This window comes from Phaenicophaeus curvirostris, chromosome 2 (assembly GCF_032191515.1).
Source record: "Phaenicophaeus curvirostris isolate KB17595 chromosome 2, BPBGC_Pcur_1.0, whole genome shotgun sequence".
NCBI classification, from domain to species: domain Eukaryota; kingdom Metazoa; phylum Chordata; class Aves; order Cuculiformes; family Cuculidae; genus Phaenicophaeus; species Phaenicophaeus curvirostris.
Genome location: NC_091393.1, coordinates 116,628,984 through 116,651,020, shown reverse-complemented (window position 1 = coordinate 116,651,020; position 22,037 = coordinate 116,628,984). Strand labels below are relative to the sequence as shown.

The 22,037-nt window shown below is 48.3% G+C and overlaps 1 protein-coding gene across 1 annotated transcript; it reads right to left on the bottom strand.

Annotated features, from left to right (window-relative positions):
- Positions 1-2,256: 2,256 nt before the first annotated feature.
- On the bottom strand, positions 2,257-21,332 carry ZNF512 (zinc finger protein 512). Its single transcript, XM_069850528.1, has 14 exons — positions 21,297-21,332; positions 17,729-17,787; positions 15,709-15,917; positions 14,268-14,357; positions 13,220-13,303; positions 11,879-12,003; positions 11,423-11,509; positions 9,326-9,424; positions 7,641-7,808; positions 6,866-7,060; positions 6,095-6,196; positions 5,408-5,470; positions 4,839-4,937; positions 2,257-4,413 (listed from the first exon to the last, which is right to left on the bottom strand). Exons 1-14 carry the CDS (start codon positions 21,315-21,317, stop codon positions 4,114-4,116), a joined length of 1,701 nt encoding a protein of 566 aa, XP_069706629.1. The 5' UTR covers positions 21,318-21,332; the 3' UTR covers positions 2,257-4,113.
- Between the last annotated feature and the right edge of the window lie 705 nt (positions 21,333-22,037).

Here is a 22,037-nt window from a genome sequence, read left to right as displayed (position 1 = left end):
TGTTGGCCAGGCCAGTGTGGAGACGGAGGCTGATCACTCCTCAGTGTGGGACTGGGGGATGCTAACCCTATTTCTAGCTGCCCACACCCCCGGGGCTGTCTTGCTGCCTTTCCTCTGACACCTCCTCCCGGTATTGTTTCTGACAGGGCCACCCTAATTTGCCATCTGCATCTCTGACACTGGAAGCTGCTCATTGTGTTTGCTCGTGCTGGCAGTGCAACTGCTCCCATTGTAGAACTGCAGGGTGGTTTGGGTTGGAAAGGACCTCAAAGCCCATCCAGTTCCAACCTCCTGCGAAGGGCAGGGACACCTCCCACTGGATCAGGTTGCTCCAAGCCCCATCCAACCTGGCCTTGAATACCTCCAGGGATGGGGCAGCCACCGCTTCTCTGGACAACTGGGGCAGGGCCTCCCCACCCTCACAGGACTGCAGGACTTGAGCAGCTCCTGTACAAGGACAGGCTACGAGAGTAGAGGTTGTTCAGCCTGGAGAAGAGAAGGCTCCAGGGAGACCTTAGAGCAGCCTCCAGTACTGAAAGGGGCTCCAGGAAAGATGGGTAGGGGCTCTTGACTGGGGAGTGCAAGGGTGGGACAAGGGAGAATAGTTTGAAAGTGTAAGAGGGGAGATTGAGATGGGATCTTAGGCAGAAATGTTTTCCTGTAAGGGTGGTGAGGCCCTGTCCCAGGTTGTCCCAGGAGGCTGAAACTGGATGGACTTTGAGGTCCCTTCCCACCTAAACCATTCCATGGTTCTACTTGAATAACTGGCTTTGGTTACCTGCTTTTGGAAAAAAGCAGAGACTCCCTTCTGAGGGGCAATCACACTTATTAAAAAAAATGCATCTGATGTAGACCTTTGAGCATAATTCAGATGGGTTTTGGACCCAACACAACATGCATAAAAAGGGACACTGTACTAATTAATGTCTCAGCAGAACTGCCCAGTATAGCCACCACCTCCCAATTTCACTGTTAATCCTGCTGTATTTTAATTAGGAACTTGACCTATTTGATCTTGCAGACAGCTGGCCTTCAGCACCACACAACACCTTCAGAATTAATGTCACGCTTCGTGCTGGTTTCATTGTCAGCGTTGCAGCCCAGCAGCATCTCAGGGTGATGCCCACCCTCCAGCCACTCATCACACAGGTCACCGAGCGAGCACTGGAGACCGAATCGCTGGAAGAACTGGTCCTGGGCCCTGGCTCTGCTCCCAGCACACTGCAGCCACGCAGACATCCTGCTTATAGATAACTTAACATTTGCCAATCATATCCTGGGCTGCATCCGTAGCAGTGCGACCAGCACGGTGAGGGAGGGGAATATGCTCTGGTGAGACCTCACCTGGAGTCCTTCATTGAGTTCTGGAGTCCTCAGCACAGGAAGGACATGGATCTGCTGGACTGTGGCAAAGCAGGTCACAGATGATCCGAGGGCTGGAGCACCACCCGTATGAGGACAGGCTGAGAGAGTTGGGGTTGTTCGGACTGGAGAAGGCTCTGAGGAGACCTTAGAGCAGCTTCCTAGTACTGAAAGGTGCTCTGGGAAAGCTGGGGAGGGGCTCTTGTTCAGGGAGTGCAGAGATATGCTGAAGGGGAACAGTTTTCAGCTCCAAGTGCTTCTAAAAGAGATCCCATTCTTTACCAGCAATGCAACCACCTCTTACCAGCATGAGTCAATCCAGCAAGCAGTCTGCTGTAACGCTAATGGAGAATGAATGGACTGTTGAAAGGAATTTTTTTCCACGTGCCATAGCACGTGAGGGAATAAGTTATAGAATCATGGAATCATTAAGGTCAGAAAAGACCTCTCAGCTCATACAGTCCAACTGTCAGCCCAAGCCCACCGAGCTGACTAAACCATGTCCCCAAAGAGCCACAACCACACGGCTTATGAACCCTTCCAGGGAAGTTGCCCACCAGTGCCCTGGGCAGCCTCTGCCAGGGTTTCACCACTCTTTTGGTAATTTTTTCCTAATACCCAATCTAAACCTTCCTGGAACAACTTGAGGACATTTCCTCTCATCCTACCACTTATTAATTTGGTGGGTGCTAGTCTCTTCTCCACACTACAACCTCCTTTAAGGTGGTTGTAGAGAGCAATGAGGTCTCCCCTCAGACTCCTCTTGTTGAAGTCACTCCACAAAATCCAGGTGGTCACGGAGTATCCATGTCTAGAAAGCAGGTCTGGTTAGTAACTTATAAATGACAGCAAATAAGATTCCAGATTGAAATCCACAAAAAAACCCTCCTCCTTTAATTCATGAGTTTATTGTGCTGTCCCTCTACTGGACGGAAAGGCAGTAAATGTGTGGTCAAAGCACAGCAGCGTAGAGTGGACATTGAGGAGAAATGGTGAGGAGCACCAGAGCGTGCAGGACAAGGGAGCTGGCATGTGCTGTGCGAGCAGGGATGGCACCAAGAACACCACACACCAAACAGACCAGAACCCACAATCTCGCACTGGTGACATTTTATTTTGTTGTCTTCCGATCTTGCTGGCCCTCTTCCTGCAAACCTCACGCATCCTGCACAGAAGTCCCTGTATTTATGCTTCCAGCACTGCAGCCCCGGGGACGGATGGTTCCAAATGGCAGCGCAGGCTGCTTGCTGCCTCATACCATTCAGGTGGTGATCCCCACGCGAGACAGACCGTGCCTGTCTGGGTCTGCTTTGCTTATAACATGGGAGAGGCAGGTCTCAAAAGCAGCCTGGCTGTGCAGCACTCCGTGCTGCCAGCACCGGTGGGATTATTCCAGGAATAACACGCAACGACCTGCCTGATCACCAGGCACTGCAATGGCTTCCCTGCAAATTGAGCACCAGCAGCTTCAGCGGACAGCGAGAATTCATGAGGAGGTGACACAGAGCCAGCTGCCTATTTGCTTGCCTGCAAAACTGCAAGGAAAAGGTCAAATTTTGTAAATTCCTGGTTGGGCTGCCAGTGCTGCTGCTTCCTACTGGTTTCTGTGCTATCTGCTGCACTTATGGAGCACAGGAAGATGTTCCCCGTGATCCAGAGTTCATGCCAACACATGAATTAAAACCATGAACCCTCTTCTTTTAACCTTTTCCAAACAGGGAAGCCACAGCTAATATGCCTCATTCACAAAAAGGGAGCAGGTGATGTCAGACAAGGAAGGCGGTGTCTACAGTGCAGAAAAAAAAAAGAAAAGGACCTTATGGGAGCACAGGCACGACAAAAGAACAGCACCAGCAAGGCGGTTCAGTGGAATCCAGGCTTCAGCATCAGCAGGAGTGCTACTGGAGATAAATGCGGCCTTCCAGCAAGTTTGTTTTGCAGGTGAGTCTGAAACAAGCAGTCTTCAGAGGGGCCATGAAGGCATCTTATTACATTAGTTACTGGGGTCTCAGAAAGGCCAGCACATCTCCAAAAGGCTGGAGAGTGTTTATTCCTCATTGGACTTGGAAGACCCTCCATGTACATTCAATGCCCAGTGCAACAGAAGACAGATGCTGGGGAAATACTGGGTTCCTGATGAGGGCAATAACGATGTCCCGTCACTGCAAAGCAGAGCAAGGCGGGTGTGCTCCTGTCTGGTGGTGAGGCTGAACGCAGACAGTGCCTCGCGCACCAGACTGGAGCACACGCTCAGCCTTGCTGACAACGGACAGGACATCTACAGGGCAGGCTTGTTTCTGTGCAGACTGTGCAAGAAAGGATTCCCCCCTTAAGGAGGATTAAACCCTGTGCCTGTCAGCCCCTTGTAGGGAAAACTGCTAAAAAAGAACCCTGATCTCACCCTTCAGAGGAAGATGACAAAACAGCTGCTGTACTGGAAACCACTAAACAAGCAACTAATGTGACCCAAACCCAGACTGTAACCAGAGCAGGAATGATGCTGGGTATGCTGCTAGCGCCACTGTCCAAGGGAAGAACGTCAGGAGAGGCAGCCTGTCCCACAGCTTTGGTTTGACCTCTCTCACAGCTGACCAGAGGCAACAGTTCCAAAATCAAGGTTACCGAGAAGAACGCAGTCACAGTCCCAAAGACATTCAGTCACTTATAGTAGTGTTATGGGCTGTGACTCTTGCAGAAGTGGGTCTTGTAACTGAAAAGCTTTAGGATTACTCCTTCTTTTCTTCGTGGGATTTACTTCCGGCCTCGCTTGCGGCTGGTTTTAGGAAATTCAGCTCTCTGTGCAACTTGGAGCTCCCCTTCCTCACTGCTCACGCTCTCATTGTCCACTCGCTGTGGACAACTTCTCTTACTCCTCCTCGTTTTTTCAACCCCAGCAGCAGGGAGCTTCTTGGCAGACAGGGTCCCGGTTCTCTTCTTTTTGCCCCGGGTCAAAGGACGTTTCTTCCATTGCTTCCTCTGCTCTTCCCTTTGGCGGATTTTCATCAGCTTCTCAAAGCTTTTCGTGGTAGTTGTGTTCACATCAAACCAGTCCTGGAGGGTTTAGAAGGCAATAAGTTGGTACTGATGGTGGAAATACAATACAGAGCCTATCAGGGCTTATAATAAAGCTGCCTTGAGGGACAGGGGCTTCCAAAATGTGAAATTTAGAAAGACAGCTGCTTAACAAATCTCTGTCCTTTGATATTCCTCCTCGGGTGTCACCATCTCAGAGGATTCAGATTTGATTTGGCAGTCACCTGGCTAAAGGCATGGGAAATGCTGAAGAGCTGAACCTGCTCCCCAGACCAACACACAGATATGTTCAAGCAAACCAAAAGCCACTCGAGTCCAGTCCTGTTCCCAACAGTTAGCAAGGAAAAAATAACCCAGGGCAAGCAGCCAGCATTTCCTTCCCCAGACACCTTCCCCGCTTCCAGTAACTTGGGGTTTGAGGGCTTCTGTTCCACCTGCCTTACCTCAGCGTGCACAGAGTTGATGTGATACTTGACTCCACTCTCCGAAATGAACTCCTTCTCACACAGCAGACACTTGTATTTACCAGCCACAAAGTCTCCCTGGCACCAAACAAAAAATATCCGTCACCAATTGCCACCCAGAAGGCTGATAGACCTGTACATTGTGTTTGCATCTTGCTCAGAAATAATTCAGCAGTAAGAAGGAGACACTCTCATCCATATCGAATAATGCGTCCTCAACAGGAGCACTGGCATTATCGACAGTTAATGCCCACAAAGCACACGGTTACTCTGTGAGACTTTACAAGGTCTCCAGCACTGTGTCTGGGAAAAAATGCCCTTGTAGCTGTGAACCTACAGCTAGGACTGCAGTTTCACTAAAACGCATGCCAGAAAGGTGCTTCCTCCTTGCCTGAAGCACGTTTTGCAACGGCAACCCCACCAGCACACAGGGAAGCACTGTAATTGTGACTCAGATTAGCAGATGACAGGACAACAGCTTGAACAGGGATGTATCTGAGGGACAGGGACACTTGGGCTATTGGTAGTGGGTCAGGAAGGCTACCAACCAAGGTACATGTGCCGAGGTGAGACTTGAGTCCTGAGACGCTGCCATACACCGATTCACAACCCTGAAACAATAAAAAAGTGCATGTCAGCCAAGCTCTAGTAAGAGATCATGTCTTCCTGCTCAAGAAAGTCCTGTTCTCTGGAAGGTAATTACAAAAGGAATAAAAGAGTTAGCGGGACGGAGATACTGGGTCTTACAAAGCCAGAAATCTTCTGGTAAATAGACCATTAAGAGAGACTTAAGCTTTCAATGAGGTAAATATTTCCAGTTTCTGAGCACATTTAGATGACATAAAGAGACTCCTGTCATCGTTACATTGACACAAAAGCCTGAGAAAAATGATGGAGTTTGCATTTTGCCTGAAGCGCAGCAGAGATCAATATCAGACACAGCACAATTATGAGACACTTCAGCGTCTCCTGCACCACATGCGTACCTCGTGGCACAGAAGAACTGCATCCCACATCAATGGAAACAACGCAAAACTGAAAACTGGGTAGAGAGTGGTGAGGGTGGGTAGGGCAAGGGCAGTCCCTTCCAAGCAGGGTCTTACACCACCAACACCGCTGAGATGGAGCAGGATTTGTCTCCCGCAGAGAGACAACATGCAGTTCCAAGGTTGTGGAAAGCTGTTGGCTCATACAGACCTGAAATCTTTGAAGCTTTAGAAACATTTAAGGATTACCTGGTTTGGGCAGTGGACTCTCCGGTACATTTTTATCTCCGTTTTCCATTTGCACAGCACATCTTGACTAAACGTCGGCAGCCCAGGACGAGTGTATTTCAGCTGAGATAAAGAGATGGAATTGGAAGCTGGAAGCAATGGTGGCTGCACATAGCGTCAAGCACATCTCTTTCTCTCCCAGGCTGGGAGACAAAAGTGCTATTTCTCCTATTCCAATAGCCAAACTCTCAATAACCAATCCTTTCCCGTCTCACTGACTCTCTACAAATGTAATTGAATCTAGAAAAGCCCCACAACACCACGATCCAAAGCTTCCCATAACTTTAACAATTCCTGTAAACAAACTTACCTCATTAAAATCACAAGTTGTCCTTTTCCCTGCTTTCCCTGACAGCCTAAAAGATGCTCCTGGAAACTCAGAAGCTTGAAAAGCTATGAAACTGCATGGTGGCAGTGACCTGCAGCGTACGACTTGTGAGCAATGCACTGCTTGTAACTACTTTCCTTACTTGTGCCCACTGAAAATTGTAATTGTAATGGGACTTGAAAGTCATTACAGCCTGCCTGGATGAAAGATTTATCCCACAGCAATTGCTACTGCATTAATGCCATATATCTAAGACCAGAGCGAGCAAAACCTGACCTCTCCCACAAGATATTACTGCCTCAATATTGTTTTCCATGGGCCATAAACACTGGCAACACTGGGTAGATGCCAGGGCAAAATTCATCTGATGTGAAGACTCAGATTGTATTTTTATGGCCTTGTACCTTCCGGTCATCTGGAATCAAGTCCTGCAGAACTTTCCTCTTGGGCCACTCCTTGGCCAGCTCTTCTCCAGCTAGCTCGTGGAGATAGTAGATTGCCACTTTCGCAGATCTCCTCTGGACTCTGCCTGTGCTGTTTGTCTCCCGTTTTATTTCCTTCAGGCTCTCTGTTCTTCTCTCCTCATGGAGGAAAGTAACCTGCAACGAAAGGGAAAGTAGGTGAGTCTCCCTCACTGTTTTTTATTTCAGTTATACTAAATATCGTGAATAAACACTCTGCCAAATCCCTCCCAACAATGCTCCTGCACCCCAGGAGCAAGCCAGACCCCTGGATCTTCTTGGGGGGGTCACAACAGTAGGGCTCAAGCAGAGAGGTTCATGCAGCCACTGCTCCTGGCAGGACATTATGTCATTTGTGGTGAAACCCTCAGTGACAGCAAGCAGAGAACTGCCTGCTCTGCTCCAATGCGGCGTCTCTGAAGAGCAAAGAAGAGCATCTCAAGTTATACATTTCAACACCATTGTTCTATGGAGCAAAAGTTTGGCTAGGGAAGTTTGCTGCTGCCATGGTGATTTACTATTAAAAACTTCATCCTGGTCACAGAACAGCATCATCTGCTGCCAGAAGGAAAGTATCAAGGACAGATCACTCCAGAGAGACAGGGGAATGCAAAGATTTGCCATCGCTAATGACCTGCCCAACAGCAGACAGAAGTCCATGCATGCCTCGAAGTCCAAGTGGCTGAAATACCATCACATGATGGCATTTGGCACTTACCGGCCCGTGCTTTGATCGGAGATGGTAAACAAGTCCCGCCTTTGACTTGTACGCTTTTCCGCAGTGATGGCACTTCATAGCCATTTTCTCCAGCTCAGAAGCAGCCTTCCCACATTTTTTAATGTGATACAGGTATCCCATTATGCTAGTGAAGCTGCCTGTGCAGCCCTGTCAATGCAGAAGAAAAAAAGCACTCAACAGGTTGAAGGAGTTGCAGTTGTTCAGCCAAGAGAAGAGAAGGCTGCAGGGAGACCTTAGAGCAGCTTCCAGTACAGAAAGGGGACCTAGGAAAGCTGGGGAGGGACTTTATACAAGGGCACGTGATGACAGGACAAAGGCGGAATGGCTTTAAACTGGAAGTGGGAAGATTTAGATTACACATTAGGAAGAAATTCTTCATTATGAGGGTGGGGAGGCCCTGGCCCAGGCTGCCCAGGAAAGTTGTGGAAGCCCCATCCCTAGAGGTGTTCAAGGCCAGATTGAATGGGGTCTTTGAGCAGCCTGATCTTTAAGGTCCCTTCCAACCCAAACCATTCCATGATGCCACACTTCATTCTATTGTCTCATGCCACAGTGGAGCGCAAGAACTCCAACGGTCCCTGTAGACGTCACCAACCAGAGTAACCTCTCACCATAAACACACTGATCAACTTAACGCTGAACTTACAAACAGGACAAATCAAACACATCAGCAAGTTTTTAGTGCCCATCTGGCTCCATCCCCTCTTCTAGGTGTGGCCAGCCAATATTTTCAGAAACCACAGGCAATCTCACATGGTTAATTATGCATAAAATCATCTTCCCAGCTATCACAAACAACTTAAGCAAAGAGCAGAAGTACACATTAATATAATACGTCTGGTGCACACAAGAAACAATCTTGTATTCTCTCAATCCCCCTTGGGACACAACAAACATTCAGCATTTTTTTATGATGCAGGTGGTGACACACTAGCACAAGCTTCCCAGACAGGTGGTCTGTCAAGGGCAGTTGGATTGGGCTCTGAGTAACCTCATACGGTTGGAGATATTCCTGCTCATTGCAGATGACCCATAATGGTTCCTTCCCACCCAAACAATTCTGTGATACCTTGGCTTAAAAGCACTGCTAGGATCTTCAAACAAATCCAGGACCCCAGAGGGGTCCACAGGAGGCCATGGATATGATCTGCGGGCTGGAGCACCTCCCATATAAGGACAGGCTGAGAGAGTTGGGGTTGTTCAGCCTAGAGAAGAGAAGGCTTCAGGAAGACCTGACAGCAGCCTCCAGTACTGAAAGGGGCTCTAGCAAAGCCGGGGAGGGGCTCTTGATCAGGGATTGCAAGGATGGGACAAGGGGGAATGTTTTGAAGCTGAAAGAGGGGAAATTGAAATATCAGGAAGAAAAGTTTTCCTGTGAGGGTGGGGAGGCCCTCTCCCAGGTTGCTCAGAGAAGTGGTGGCTGCCCCATCCCTGGAGGTGTTCAAGGCCAGGCTGGATGGGGCTTGGAGCAACCTGATCCAGTGGGAGGTGTCCCTGCCTATGGCAGGGGATTGAAACTGGATGGGCTTTGAGGTCCCTTCAACCCAAACCATTCTACGATTCCATGAAATCCAGCTCTGCCCAGCAGCACAGCACACCCAGCACAACTCTCACAACACATCCGCTACTGTTTAACGTGGGATAATTGGCACAATGCAGCTTACCTCCCTCGAACACTTTAGTTTTCCCATACGCTTCAAAACCTTGCGAAGGCGGTCTCGCTCAAGCTGCTCATCCAGTTCTCCTCCCTCCTTCACAACCGGCTAAAGCACAATGGAAAGATGAGGAAAAACACAGGATGCTCAGCATTTACAATTCTTCTCATAGGGAATTCACTACTCAACTTCGCTACTGAAGGAAAGCTTCTAAAATAATTAAATCTCTGCAATGTATGATTTTACAGAAGTATATATAATACAAAATCACTGTCTACATCCCAGAACAACTGAATTATCTTTAAAACCACCTTGCAGGTAAGAGTTTTAATATTTAGATAGCTTTCTATGAACAAAATCTCGATCAGAAATAGTCCCAAACTACAGCTGCTGGCAAGGACAAGGGTGGATATTTCCATTTTTGACATATACTGGTCTACCACTTCCATCTAGCCTGACTAAAGCTAAGCAGAGTAACTGCCTGTAAAGGTTATGCAACTGGGCTAAACTACCTGGACAGGATGGGCTGGATCCGTGGGCTGAGGCCAACTGCATGAGATTCAAAGAGGCTGAGTGTTGGGTCCTGCACTTGGGTCACAACAACCCCATGCAGCGCTCCAGGGTTTATGAGCAGTGGCTGGAAAGCTGCCCGGCAGAGAAGGATTCGAGGGTGTTGGTTGACAGCTGGGTGAACACCAGCCAGCAGTGGCCCAAGCGGCCAAGAAGGCCAAGAGCATCCTGGCTTGCATCAGGAACAGTGTGGCCGGCAGAAGGGAAGTGATCCTTCCCCAGTACTCGGAGCTGGTGAGGCCACACCTCAAATACCGTATTTAGTTTTGGGCCCCTCATTATAAAAAGGACATTGAGAACATCTAAAGAAAGGGAACAGAACTGGGGAAGGGTTTAGAGCACAAGCTGTATAAGGAGTGGCTGGGGGAGCTGGGGCTGTTTAGTCTGGAGAAAAGAAGACTGAGGAGAGACCTCATCACTGTCTACAACTTCCTGAAAGGAGGTAGTAGTAAGGCTGGGGTTGGTCTCTTCTCCCTGACAGCCAGCGACAGGATAAGGGGAAATGGTCTCAAGATGTGCCACGGGAGACTTAGGTTGGATATGAGGAGGAATTTCTTTACCGAAGGGGTTCTCAGGCACTGGCAGAGGCTGCCCAGAGAGGTGGTTGAGTCCCCATCCCTGGAGGTGTTTAAAAGACAAGTAGACGTCATGCTTGGGTACATGGTCTGGTGGCGGACTTAGCAGGGCTGGATCGATGGTTGGACTCAACGATCTCAAAAGGTCTTTTCCAACCGAAACTGTTCTATGATTCTGTACAGCTAAAGTTCTTCTCTGTTCTCTCTCCAATGGTTATTGCACACTATTTCCTATGCCACCTTACAATAATATTACATCTAGACTGAATAAAAAGTTAGAACTGAGTAACAGATCTATTCCTCTATGCCAGAACATGATCCCTGGCCTGTTTCATTTACCAGTGCAGCTCTAAGTTCGGAAACCACAGCACTGGGAACTATATAAAAAAACAGTAATAAATGTTACTAGTGACTCTGTGAATTATCTGAACCTTACCCAAACTTCCAAATGACTTTTCTAAAGTTCTAATTCTTCACAACCACAGCAGGAGACATTGCCTTCTTTAAAGTTATAGTAAAGAGGAAAAGCAGATTGCAGTATTGTATCTTTACAGCAAACAGAGACAAGGACTAAACTGCTGCTTCTGCCTTGTACTTGAAAATAACTGAAATCTGGTCTGTTCTGGGTATAGAAAAACTTTTACTTTCTAGCAAAGGATTGAAAACCACAGCCTAACAAGCAATCATTTTTCTTCTGACTGAGAACTCCTTTTACGTGTGACACAACCAGCCTAAAGAGAAACCCATCCCCTCTTTCTCAGATGCAGTGTGTCTACTATTTCTTATGACATTCCACACCGCTCTCAGATGTCAGATCTCACAGGAAAAATAACAGCTAGATAAGATTTGAACAGCTACAACATCTGGGAAAGCACACCACATTTTGTTTCCTTTTGCACCAGGGAAGGAACAAAAGCCTCTCTTGCCTGTAGGACTTTTAGATGCCCCGCAGTTGTGTTACCTGGTTGTTATGGTCTGCCATGACATGGTATTTCATCCCTCCTAAAGACTTCAGCTGCTTTCCACAGTGATGGCACGTGAACATCTCCTAGAAACAAACAAGGACATGGTGCGTACAACTGTAAATAAACCAAAGCAGCGGGAAACTCTTTGTGGGAAATGAGCAAGAGAGCAGAACATTTTATTTGAGACTGGTAACTGCCCATTAAGAATAGAAGAGATTTTACGGAGCCTAAGATTTAGGGCAACAAGGAAATAGCCACACCTTTGTTCACTACCCCAAACCTCCAGCTAAACAAGAAGCACCAAGGCCGCGGACAGCTGCATAAAGGACTCTGGCTTAGAGACATGATGAGATGAAACTGGTTTTAAATGCAACACCAAACAGTGTGCAGGCATTTCTACCAGTAAGCTGCAGAGAAATCAAGAAAACATTGGTCACCTCTTGTGTTCTTACCTGCCTGCAATTTAACATGTGCTTCTTCAGTCCTTCTACAGTCTTCCTCGCCACAGCCCGGCACGTGGGGCAGGTAACTCGGCCCTTCTCCTGAATTTCCAAAGACCATTGCTCTTCCACGCTACCTGTCAAAACAGAAGGTTTGGAATAGAACTGCAAACACAGTATCTTTATTCTACCTTCACTGTGCACATGAATCCTGGAAAGAAATAAGTCACACGCTATCAAACTTGTGTTCAGCCACACCTCATCAGCTTAGGCAGCTTCAAATGCCTAGCGTAACAAAGCAGACATCACTCCTTTGGGGATATCATTTCATAAAAGCCCTTTAGTATTACTATATACCCCCACAAAGAGTTTTCTTTCACTTTTTCAGTAGAGACTTTCCCTTCATTCATTTTTATTACACAATTACTTCAGCATGCAGAGTAAACCTTTTTTCGGCAAAAAGGGTTTCAGAACAAAAGTAGTCACAGACGTGACAGCTTCAGAACAGCCCACTGCTCAGTTCTACCAACCGAATCTTTCAAACTCCGCTTATGTCAGCCAGCAGTTTTGGCACTGACGGTGAACAGAACTGCACCACCAGGCCAAGTTACTCAACAGCCAAGGAAAAGCATCCTGTGTGGCGTAGTTTCCAGTTCCTGGCCTCTTTTTGAAATGCCAAACAAAAAGCTTGGCATAATCCACAAGGATTAAAAATTACTGTAGTGGGTTCTGGGAAGAAAGTAGCTTAGTAGCCATCTGCATGAATTCTTGTCATAAAAAGATCTCAAGGTTTCCCTCTTTGCCCAGCAGTAACAGGCCAGGGTTGTCCCTCCCCAAGTGGCAAGTAAGAAGTCTGTGAGCCAAGGAGCCCTTGGCAGAAACTGGGGTATTTAATGAGTGCTGTGAGCTACACACACCAAATCATCCCAAGTGCTAAGCCAAGGATGATGTTATTTCTCATGATGGACTGCCGGGGTCTCTGTCTACCACGTTACCAGAAGAGGTGATCTGGCAGCAACAGCTACAAAGATTTTTCTGCAAACATATTCTGCTGAATGAAAAAGTATAAATATTTTTGAGTTTTACTGTTTCACCAGCCTTTTGCTCGGTTCAAAAAGTGACCCTTCCCTGTTCCATCACAAAGGGGTAAAACCACATGGAACTATGCTGTTAGTCTCTCCAATCCTGCTCTGCTGTACTGACGCAGTGCAAGAAGGACAGCAACCAGTTCTTCCTTGTCAACAGCAAAGTGAACAACAAAACGGAAACATCACACACGCAGCTGAATCCAGAATCGCATTTATCTTTCACCTGCTTTAAAAACGGTTTTGAGCAACTGCTGCTTCTTCTTACCTGCACCATAAGTCGCCGGTTCTTTCTGAACAGAGTGGCCTTTTGTCTTCGAGTTTTGGTGTGTTCCAGCTTGCTGCTTTTTTCCTGTCATAACACAAACAAGAAAGACAAGAAGACTTAATTCTGTGAGCCTTATTATAAACAAGCAAGGATTTTTTGCTAGGAGGCTATTTCATCTGCTGCCTCAAAGCCACTCATTCAGAAACGTGCAATGCTTTTTTCCCTTTATTTTAAAGGAATTTCAATATCATGTTCCCAACTCCCTTTCAAAATTCATAGCCATTTACAGCTGCAGGCGTTAGCCCAGTCCAGATATTTGTCTGTAAGGTTGTTCATAGAGAAAGCTCAGGGGATGGGTACCCTTCACCCTGAAACATCCTCTGTTCACAGAACAGCTGAGCCAACCTGACCATCTTACAACCACATGGACAGTCTTATTCCTCTGCTCACTCCTGTTTTCTTTACACTAAACCACCGCTATTGTTTCCGTGTTTTCTGATAGGTTATTCTTTTTGCTTTCTTCTCTTTCTTACACTGGTCTGCACACTTCCTGAATTGCAGTGCCCACTGCTGGAGGAGTGCAACCCTGTGTTAGAGCAAAAGAATCACTTCGTATATCTGAAAGTCTACATTCCTGCTCAAACAACTCAGTACATCATCAGCCTTCTTAAAAACAAGCATGGCACTGCCGATTCCTGTTCAGCTTTTGATATGTTACAAATCTCAAGCCCTCTTCTGAAGAGCTGACACCGAGGAGGTCATTCTTCATTTCCCAGCTGTGGTAAAATTTCCTCTTAACTACAGGATCTTTAACTTTTTAGCAGACTAACCTATACTTCCCCTACTCCATTTCCTCCTTCACTTGATTGGACTTCTAAGACAGACTGAAATAAAAACAATAGTCTTGCATTGTAAAACAGAAACAGTCAATGGTCTCCTATAACAAAATACCCAGAAGCAGAAATAGAGCTGCATGACAGCAGAGGACAAGAGGAAGCCTGAAGTATCCAGAGGCTTTTAACTAGGAATTACAAGTTATTTGTATTACCCGAAATCTTCTGCTTCTTCTTGGGTGAGTCTTTGAGATCTTCGCCTTCTGCTTGTTCAGATTTCCTCTTGCCTTTCAACAGTGCTTCTCCTGTTAATGAGCAAGAACAGCAATGCTTCAGTCTCACCAGTCAGTCTGAGTAACAGCTCTGAGGCTGCTGCCACCTCAGTTTATCCTTGTATTCAATACTTCTAAAAAAACAGTAGCCCTTTTAAGGCACCTGGATGCCAGAGAGCTCAGTACAGCCTTTTAACCCTGTAACGTAACGCTCTCCACAGCCTGCAGTCCTCTGACATGGCAGATATGGAAGAAACAGTGCTTCAGCATGGCCTGGGACAACAATACTCCTCAGGAAGAGAGTTCAAAGGTGCAGGGCTGTTATAAACAGCTCACCTGCACAAAACCAAAAGGGAGCATAGAGAAACAACAGCAGGCGGGGAAACTCAAGTAATACCCTGCCTCTCCTCACTGTTTCCAGGCCTCTCCAAGACTTATCTCCATAAACACAAGAGAAACACAATGGCAGGCAGGGGAATGCAAATTATGCACTCAAAGAACCAGACACTTTCCTCCCAGGTCTGTCCCAGAAGAACAACCAGGATGAGTCAATGGGAGCTACTGTCTGGAGTGCTTCATGGAATGGAGAAGGCGGGGAGGGGAGATGGGGGAGAAGGGAGAGTGTGGTGTTAACACCCAGGGTTGTGTGACACATGGGATGTGAGCAAAGAGCAATTTGGGATTATACAGAACGGGGATGTTCAGGAGCGGTATCAAAGGAAGTGAAAGGGAAAGAATTAGCTGATTTCGGGAGGATCAAGTGCAGGAAAAGAGGTGCAAGAGGATAAAAGCCTCTTGCTTATATAGAGGTGTTTGGCTGTCTGGTTATGCCTGACACCAGATCAGAGGGACCATGGCAGAGCAGTGGCTGGGAGTGTGAGCCTGCTTGTAAGGGGGCCTATACCAACAACTGGCACAGCTCTGCCGGTCGTGGGTGCATTCATGTGCCAGGAACTGAGGACACAAGGATCCATAGGCCAGATATTGAGTAGACCGAGTCTAGCTCCAGGACAGATCCACATCACGCATCTGTGTGCACACACACATGTACACATACACAGCATCATAGTATCCTGGAATGGTTTGGGTTGGAAGGGAACCTCAAAGCCTGTCCAATTCCAATTCCCTGCCATGGGCAGGGACACCTCCCACTGGATCAGGTTGCTCAAAGCCCCATCCAACTTCTTGGCTACCAGGGCTCACTGCTTGATTCATGGTTAACTTGCTGTCAACCAGAACCCCCCGATCCCTTTCCACAGGGCTGCTCTCCAGCCTCTCACTCCCCATGCATATCCAGAGCCGCCATGGCCCATCTAGGTAATCTCATCTCATAAAAGAACGAGAGAGAAAAACAGTTTTGCATTGAACCAAGAGCGATGAGTACCTTTTCTTTCTGAAGACTTGTTAATGCTGTTTTTTATTCCTCTCATTTCCAACCAGTAAGCAGGTCTGCGAATGGTCCGCTTGCTTCTGGACTCTGCGCTTCCATTCTCTCGGCTCTTCAGTGATGAAGAAGAAACGTTGCTGACTGTCTCATCATAGTTACTGTTCAGTCCCAGTGCCGTAGTTTCTACCTCCTTCAGTTGCTTAGACCTGGAAAACATCAGCTTGAAACCCCATCTATATATGTACATATACACATACTCCCACAATAACCTGACAGAAAACATTGCTTTCATTTTCCCAAGCACTCTAAAAATTCACCTCATAGCTCACTGCCACCTCCTGAGTTCTGTGAACTGAATAGGCCAGCAAGACAAAACACCCTAAACGCCACTTTTCAGTGCATCTTTTAGAGAATGACATTAGCAAGTTACTTGAGAAGAGCAGAAAAAAATATTCATCCTACATCAAACCTTCAACTTCAGAAATGGAAACAAGTTAATCTCTATTTAAAAATATACGCTTATCCTTAAGCTAACAGTGTGGGAAATATGAATTTCTTCTGCAACGCATCATGACAAGAGACCTTTTCAATCCCATGAAAGGCATGATCTCCTTCAGTGCATATTCCTAACACTAAACAATTAAAAGACCTTACACCAGTAAGAAATTTAACCAGAAAGGCCTTCAGCAACGAAGGCATACACTATACCCTCCTAATCACCACGTTAAGCCTCAGAGCAGCCAGCAGCACCGATTTTCCTTCCTAGAGATCACTAGGAACTTTGCTTCCCTGTTTCCCAATATTCCTCATGCTACTGGAAAGCTTGGATGTTCATGACGCTGTATGGCAGTGAAGTGATGGGGTGTCACAGGCAGACAGAGCATCTGCTCTCTGGGCAAATACTAATTGTAACGTACCAATTACTAGTACTAATGTGAGAGGAAAGAATAACAGAGTAACAGAATCATGGAATGGTTTGGGTGGGAAGGGACCTTAAAACCCATCCAGTTCCAAACCATGAGAAGGGACACCTCCCACTAGATCAAGTTGCTCAAAGCCTCATCTAACCCAGCCTTCAACACCTCCATGGACAGAGCAGCCACCACTTCTTGTAGCAACCTGGGCTAGGGCCTCACCACCCTCACAGGAAAACATTTCTTCCTGAGATCTCATCTCAATCTCCCCTCTTGCAGCTTCAAATCATTCCCCCTCATCCCATCCCTGTACTCCCTGATCAAGAGCCCCTCCCCAGCTTTCCTGGAGCCCTGTTCAGTACTGGAGGCTGCTGTAAGGTCTTCCTGGAGCCTTCTCTTCTCCAGGCTGAACAACCCCAATCCTCTCAGCCTGTCCTCACACAGGAGGTGCTCCAGTCCTCAGATCAGATCCGGACCTCACTTCAACATATCCAGCTAGATCGTGTGGGAAAGCATGGAGAACAGGAACACCTTCTGCACACCCCATTGCTACCACAACTCACAACCTCAAAATTCACAAACTCAGTTCACAAAAAGGGGTTCGCTTGAATGACGTCTGCGATGGCCACCCCAGCGATTCTCTCCACACCCTGAGCTGTGGAGATCACACTTTAACACATTAACCCAGGCAGTAACACGCAAAGGACACTGATGGTCCAGGCCAGACCAGTACACACCATGTGTAAGGAGATACTGCAGAAGGATGGAGAAAGGAGTTCTCAATTTAAAGCCCTTCCATTGCAATCACACTCAAAACACATAGATTTGGAACACTGTTGGGCCTGGAACATGAAATATTTATGTCTGGTGTTAAAATCCTTTTAAAAACAATAAATGAAAGCTAATGCCCCTGGAAGTATCAGAAAAGCGCTTTTCCTACAAACCAATAAACAAGGTCAGTTGAGACTGTCATCACACAAGTCAAAACAACTTCAGCTCTCAAAACTCAGAATATTATGTAAAGACCAAATATGGTTTTCCAGTAGGAATCTCTCAGCTTTTTTCTTGCCCTCAGTCAAATAAGACAAGGAACATTCACCTACTTTTTGCTTCCTGGCGACCGCTTGTCCTTCTGCTGTCTGCGATGTCCAGGCCGGGTGTCCTAACAAAGCAAAACAACTACTGTTAGCAGCATCATGGTAGGACTTGATGATCCAGTGGGTCTTTTCCAACCTAGTGATTCTGTGATCATTTTTCTTCTTTTTGCCTGTTTTGCTTTTCACTTAAAAACAACCACCTGTGCTTCAAGGGTGCACGTGGAAGAGAAACCACTGCTCTCTCTACAAGGATGTGTTTAACCTGTTCATCTCCAGCTGAACTGGAATCAGACTAGGGATGTGCCGCCCCCCCGTGCTTCCCATGTGAAACCAACCATTTCCCTCGCACCAAGGGACAACGTTCTCTGTCTCAAATCCACTCAGTGGTGCCCATTTTCTGCCTGGACTTAATCACAGGACAACCAATATTTTCTAGCTTACTAATTTTTACACAGTGCTTTTTTCCTTAATGAAATAATTATTGCATTTACAATGCTGAGAATGTTTTCTCTTGTATCTTTTACACCCTTTTTTCATTTTTAATCTCAATTACGTCACCATACTCCATCAGCTGCCCAGATGTTCACTTTGCCCACATCACAGAACCCTTATTTAACAAAGACTTTTTGTCACTTATTACTTGTCGCTTATTACACTTCTGTGAAGACGTGTAATTTAACAAATACCATTGACATGGATACTGCTGACATGAGGGTGGGGAGGCCCTGGCCCAGGACGCCCAGAGAAGTCATGGATACCCCATCCCTGGAGGTGTTCAAGGCCAGGATGGATGAGGCTTGGAGCAACCTGATCCAGTGGGAGGTGTCCCTGCCCAGAGCAGGGAGGTGGAACTGGATGGGCTTTAAGGTCCCTTCCCACCCAAACCTTTCCATGGTTCTGTGATTCTATGACATTCCCAAGTCAGGTTAAACAACTCATTTGCTGTACATTTTTTGTGGCCTGGGGACAATCATTTATCACCTTCTTCCAGATACCAACAAGGACTCAATGTCATTCTTCATTGGGAAACTGAACGAAGGAAAAAAACCTTAGTTACACAGACTAGAAAACAAAAACCACTGCTCAGTAGAATTATATGAAATACCAAGACGGTAACCTAGGAACAGAGGCAGGATTTTGCCATGTACAGGAACGGGCTAAGAATCATTGAATGCTTTGGGTTGGAAGAGACCTTTACAGGTCATCCAGTCCAACCCCCAGTCCAACTGGAAACAGAAAAGAAAGAATATGGATAAATTACCCATCTTCTTCAGAGAAAGACGTAATGCACATTATCCGAGAAAAGCAGTGAACAGGGATATGACAGTATTTGAAGCTATCATGAAAATGTGATGACTTCTGAGGAGGAGATGCCGAGAAACTGCATGTGCTGGACCGAAACCAGGGAATCGGCAGCTTCAAGGGAAATGAAATTCACCAGTAAAATATTAAAACTAAAAAAACTTAACATCAATCTGTCCCTTATGCTCTCGCCTTCTCATTTATGCAGAAGAGCAGGCAGCAGTCCGCTCTGCCAGGACCACAGATTGGGAGAGAAACTCCAAACACCACATGGGGAGTTCAGAGCAGGCACCAACATCATCCAGATGAATCCAGAGAGCGGGACTACGGAGCGGCCAACTCTCCTTGGGCATCAAGAGCAAGGTTTTGCTCACGGAAAGGTTAGGGAAGCCGCAGGAGAGAAACTCACAACAGCTTGATCAATGATTTCACAATCACATCTTGACTTCTTTGGAGGAAAAGCCAACTGAGTGTTTGTGTGTTATTCAGCTAGGGTTTACACACTGGTGCAAACAGCAAAACCTCACCATCAGAAACAGGGAGACCTCACCAAGCAGCAGCGTGGAAAGACAAGGCCTGCGGCATTATCACAACAGAAGTGACGCTCCGCTGCCATCGGCCAGCCTCATCCACCCTCAGAAAGGGGTTTGGAGCCAGGCAGGGATCAAGCTCTTCTCCCAAGTACTAAGCGACGGTACAAGAGGAAACGGCCTCAAGTTGCACCAAGGAAGGTTTAGACTGGATATTAAAAAAAATTCCTTCACAGAAAGAGTGATGAAGCCCTAGCAGAATCTCTACAGAGCAGTGGTGGAGTCCACATCCCTAGATGGCTTCAAAAAAACACTAGGGCTTTGTGGCTATGGCACTTAGAGACATAGTGGAGTTGGCCTGATGGTTGGACTGGATTAAGCTTAAATGTCTCTTCCAATCTGATTGATCCTTCCTTTCTGAGGAGCTGATAGCAGCAACGATGAACATTTTGAATGTGTTTTATTTGTACAGTGTACTTCCCACCTCGAAAGCAGGGACCCAAAGTGCGCAGGAAGGTCCCAGTGCTGGATGCATGGAAAACCAAAAAGCCAACTTCCTCACACAGGTCGCAAAAAGAGAAACATCAACCTAGCGCCTCGGAAGATGAGAAGACTCCATCCATGTATGAGCCATTCCTGATGCCCTACGCCCTGTGACATGTTCGAGAGATCACGACTGGCTGCTGGGGCAGCTGCTCCAAACAATGCATCAGGAAAGACAGAGCCTGGACACATCCCAGGAGCTCTCCCTGAGGCTGGGAGCAGGCACACCTGGCAGAACAAACCCTATCCTGATGGAAACCCCGGGAACAGGGCTGGTCAATGGCTCCACTACCCATGGGGAACTCCCAGTTTTAGCCCCTCATTTCTATCCACCACACGTGTCATGGAACACGGGCTCCTGCCGCAGACACCAAACCCAGCACTGGCACTGGAGCCCTGGGCACTCAACAGCTCTGGTCCCAGAGCCCCAGGCACTCACTGGAAAGCCTTGGGTGGCAACACCGGTACCAGAGCCCCAAGGGCAGCAGTGCCAGTTCCGGAGCCGTGGGCACTCACCGGGGCAGCACCGGTTCCCAGGGGTGGCAGCGGTACCGGTTCCAGAGCTCCAGGCACTCACCGGGCAGTGCCGGTTCCTGGAGGCAGCGGTACCGGTTCCACAGCCCCGGGCACTCACGGGGGAAGCACTGGTTCCCGGAAGCAGCAGCACCGGTTCTGGAGCGCTGGACACTCACCAGAGCCCCCCGGTGCTCATTGAATCCCCGGGGCAGCACCGGTTCCCGGGGGCGACCGCCGTACTGGTTCCAGAGCCCTGGTCCTTCACCGGAGCCCCTGGGGCGGCGGTACCGGAGTCGTGGGAACCCACCAAGCCCCCGGGGCAGCAGCACCGGCTTCAATTCCCGGGCACTCACCGGGACAGCACCGGTTCCCGGGAGCGGCAGCACCGGCTCTGGAGCCCCAGGCATTCACCGGAGCGCCCGGGCAGCGGTACCGGCTCGGGAACCCCGGGCATTCACCGGTTCCCGGGGACGGCGGCACCGGTTCCGGAGCCCCAGGCACTCTATGGTTCCCGGGAACGGCAGCACCGGTTCTGGAACCCCGGCCATTCAGCGGAGCCCCGGGGCAGCGGCACCGTTTCCGGAGCCCCGGTCCTTCCCCGGTTCCTGGGTGGGGGGGGAGGCGGCGGTACCGGCTACACGGAGCCACGGCCCCTCCCCGCGCGCCACCGCCCCAGCACTCACCGCGCCGCCGCCGCCCCGCATGGTCCCGGTTCCGTTCCCGTTCCCGGTGCCGCTCTCGCCACGTCGGCGCGCGCCCCGCCCGCTTCCGGCCGCGCCCCCCCGACCCGGGGCGAGGGGCGAGGGGCGGAGCGGGCTCCGCCAGTCCCGCCCCACCGGGAGCCCCGGGGCTCCCCTGGGGGTTCGGAAGGCGAGCGGCCTCCCGCGGGGCCGCCGGGAGGGTCCGGTCCGTGGCGAGCGGAGGCGGGAGGTGGCGCGGGCTCCATTTCCCCCTCACAGGCACGCGGGTAAATGTCCCCTGAAGCTTAAGTGTCTTCTGGTCCTTCCCAAGCTCCGATTTTAACGCTTTGTGCTCGGTGTGACCCCCCTCTGTCTGCAGCCTTTCCCCTGCTCAAATGCAAGGTCAGAGCCGGCTCCGAAGCTCCAAATTAGCGAGAGATCTGCCTGTTGTGAAGCCCATAACGGCGTTAAAAATCAGACCTTGGGAAGTCATAGAATATGTATAAGATTTCTGGGATAATTTATCATAGAATCATAGAATCACCAGGTTGGAAGAGACCCACCGGATCATCGAGTCCAACCATTCCTATCAAACACTAAACCATGTCCCTCAGCACCTCGTCCACCCGTCCCTTAAACACCTCCAGGGAAGGTGACTCAACCATCTCCCTAGGCAGCCTCTGCCAGTGCCCAATGACCCTTTCTGTGAAGAATTTTTTCTTAATGTAAATTTATCCATGTACC

Bases quoted from the DNA above. Each gene is read 5' to 3' on its own strand.
- ZNF512 (XM_069850528.1), bottom strand. From the start codon at position 21,317: ATGCGGGGCGGCGGCGGCGCG. The intron at 11,510-11,878 runs GTAAGAACACAA...GTTTGTTTCTAG, and splicing joins ACATGTTAAATTGCAGGCAG to GAGATGTTCACGTGCCATCA. The intron at 7,061-7,640 runs GTAAGTGCCAAA...CTTTCGTTGCAG, and splicing joins TCCGATCAAAGCACGGGCCG to GTTACTTTCCTCCATGAGGA.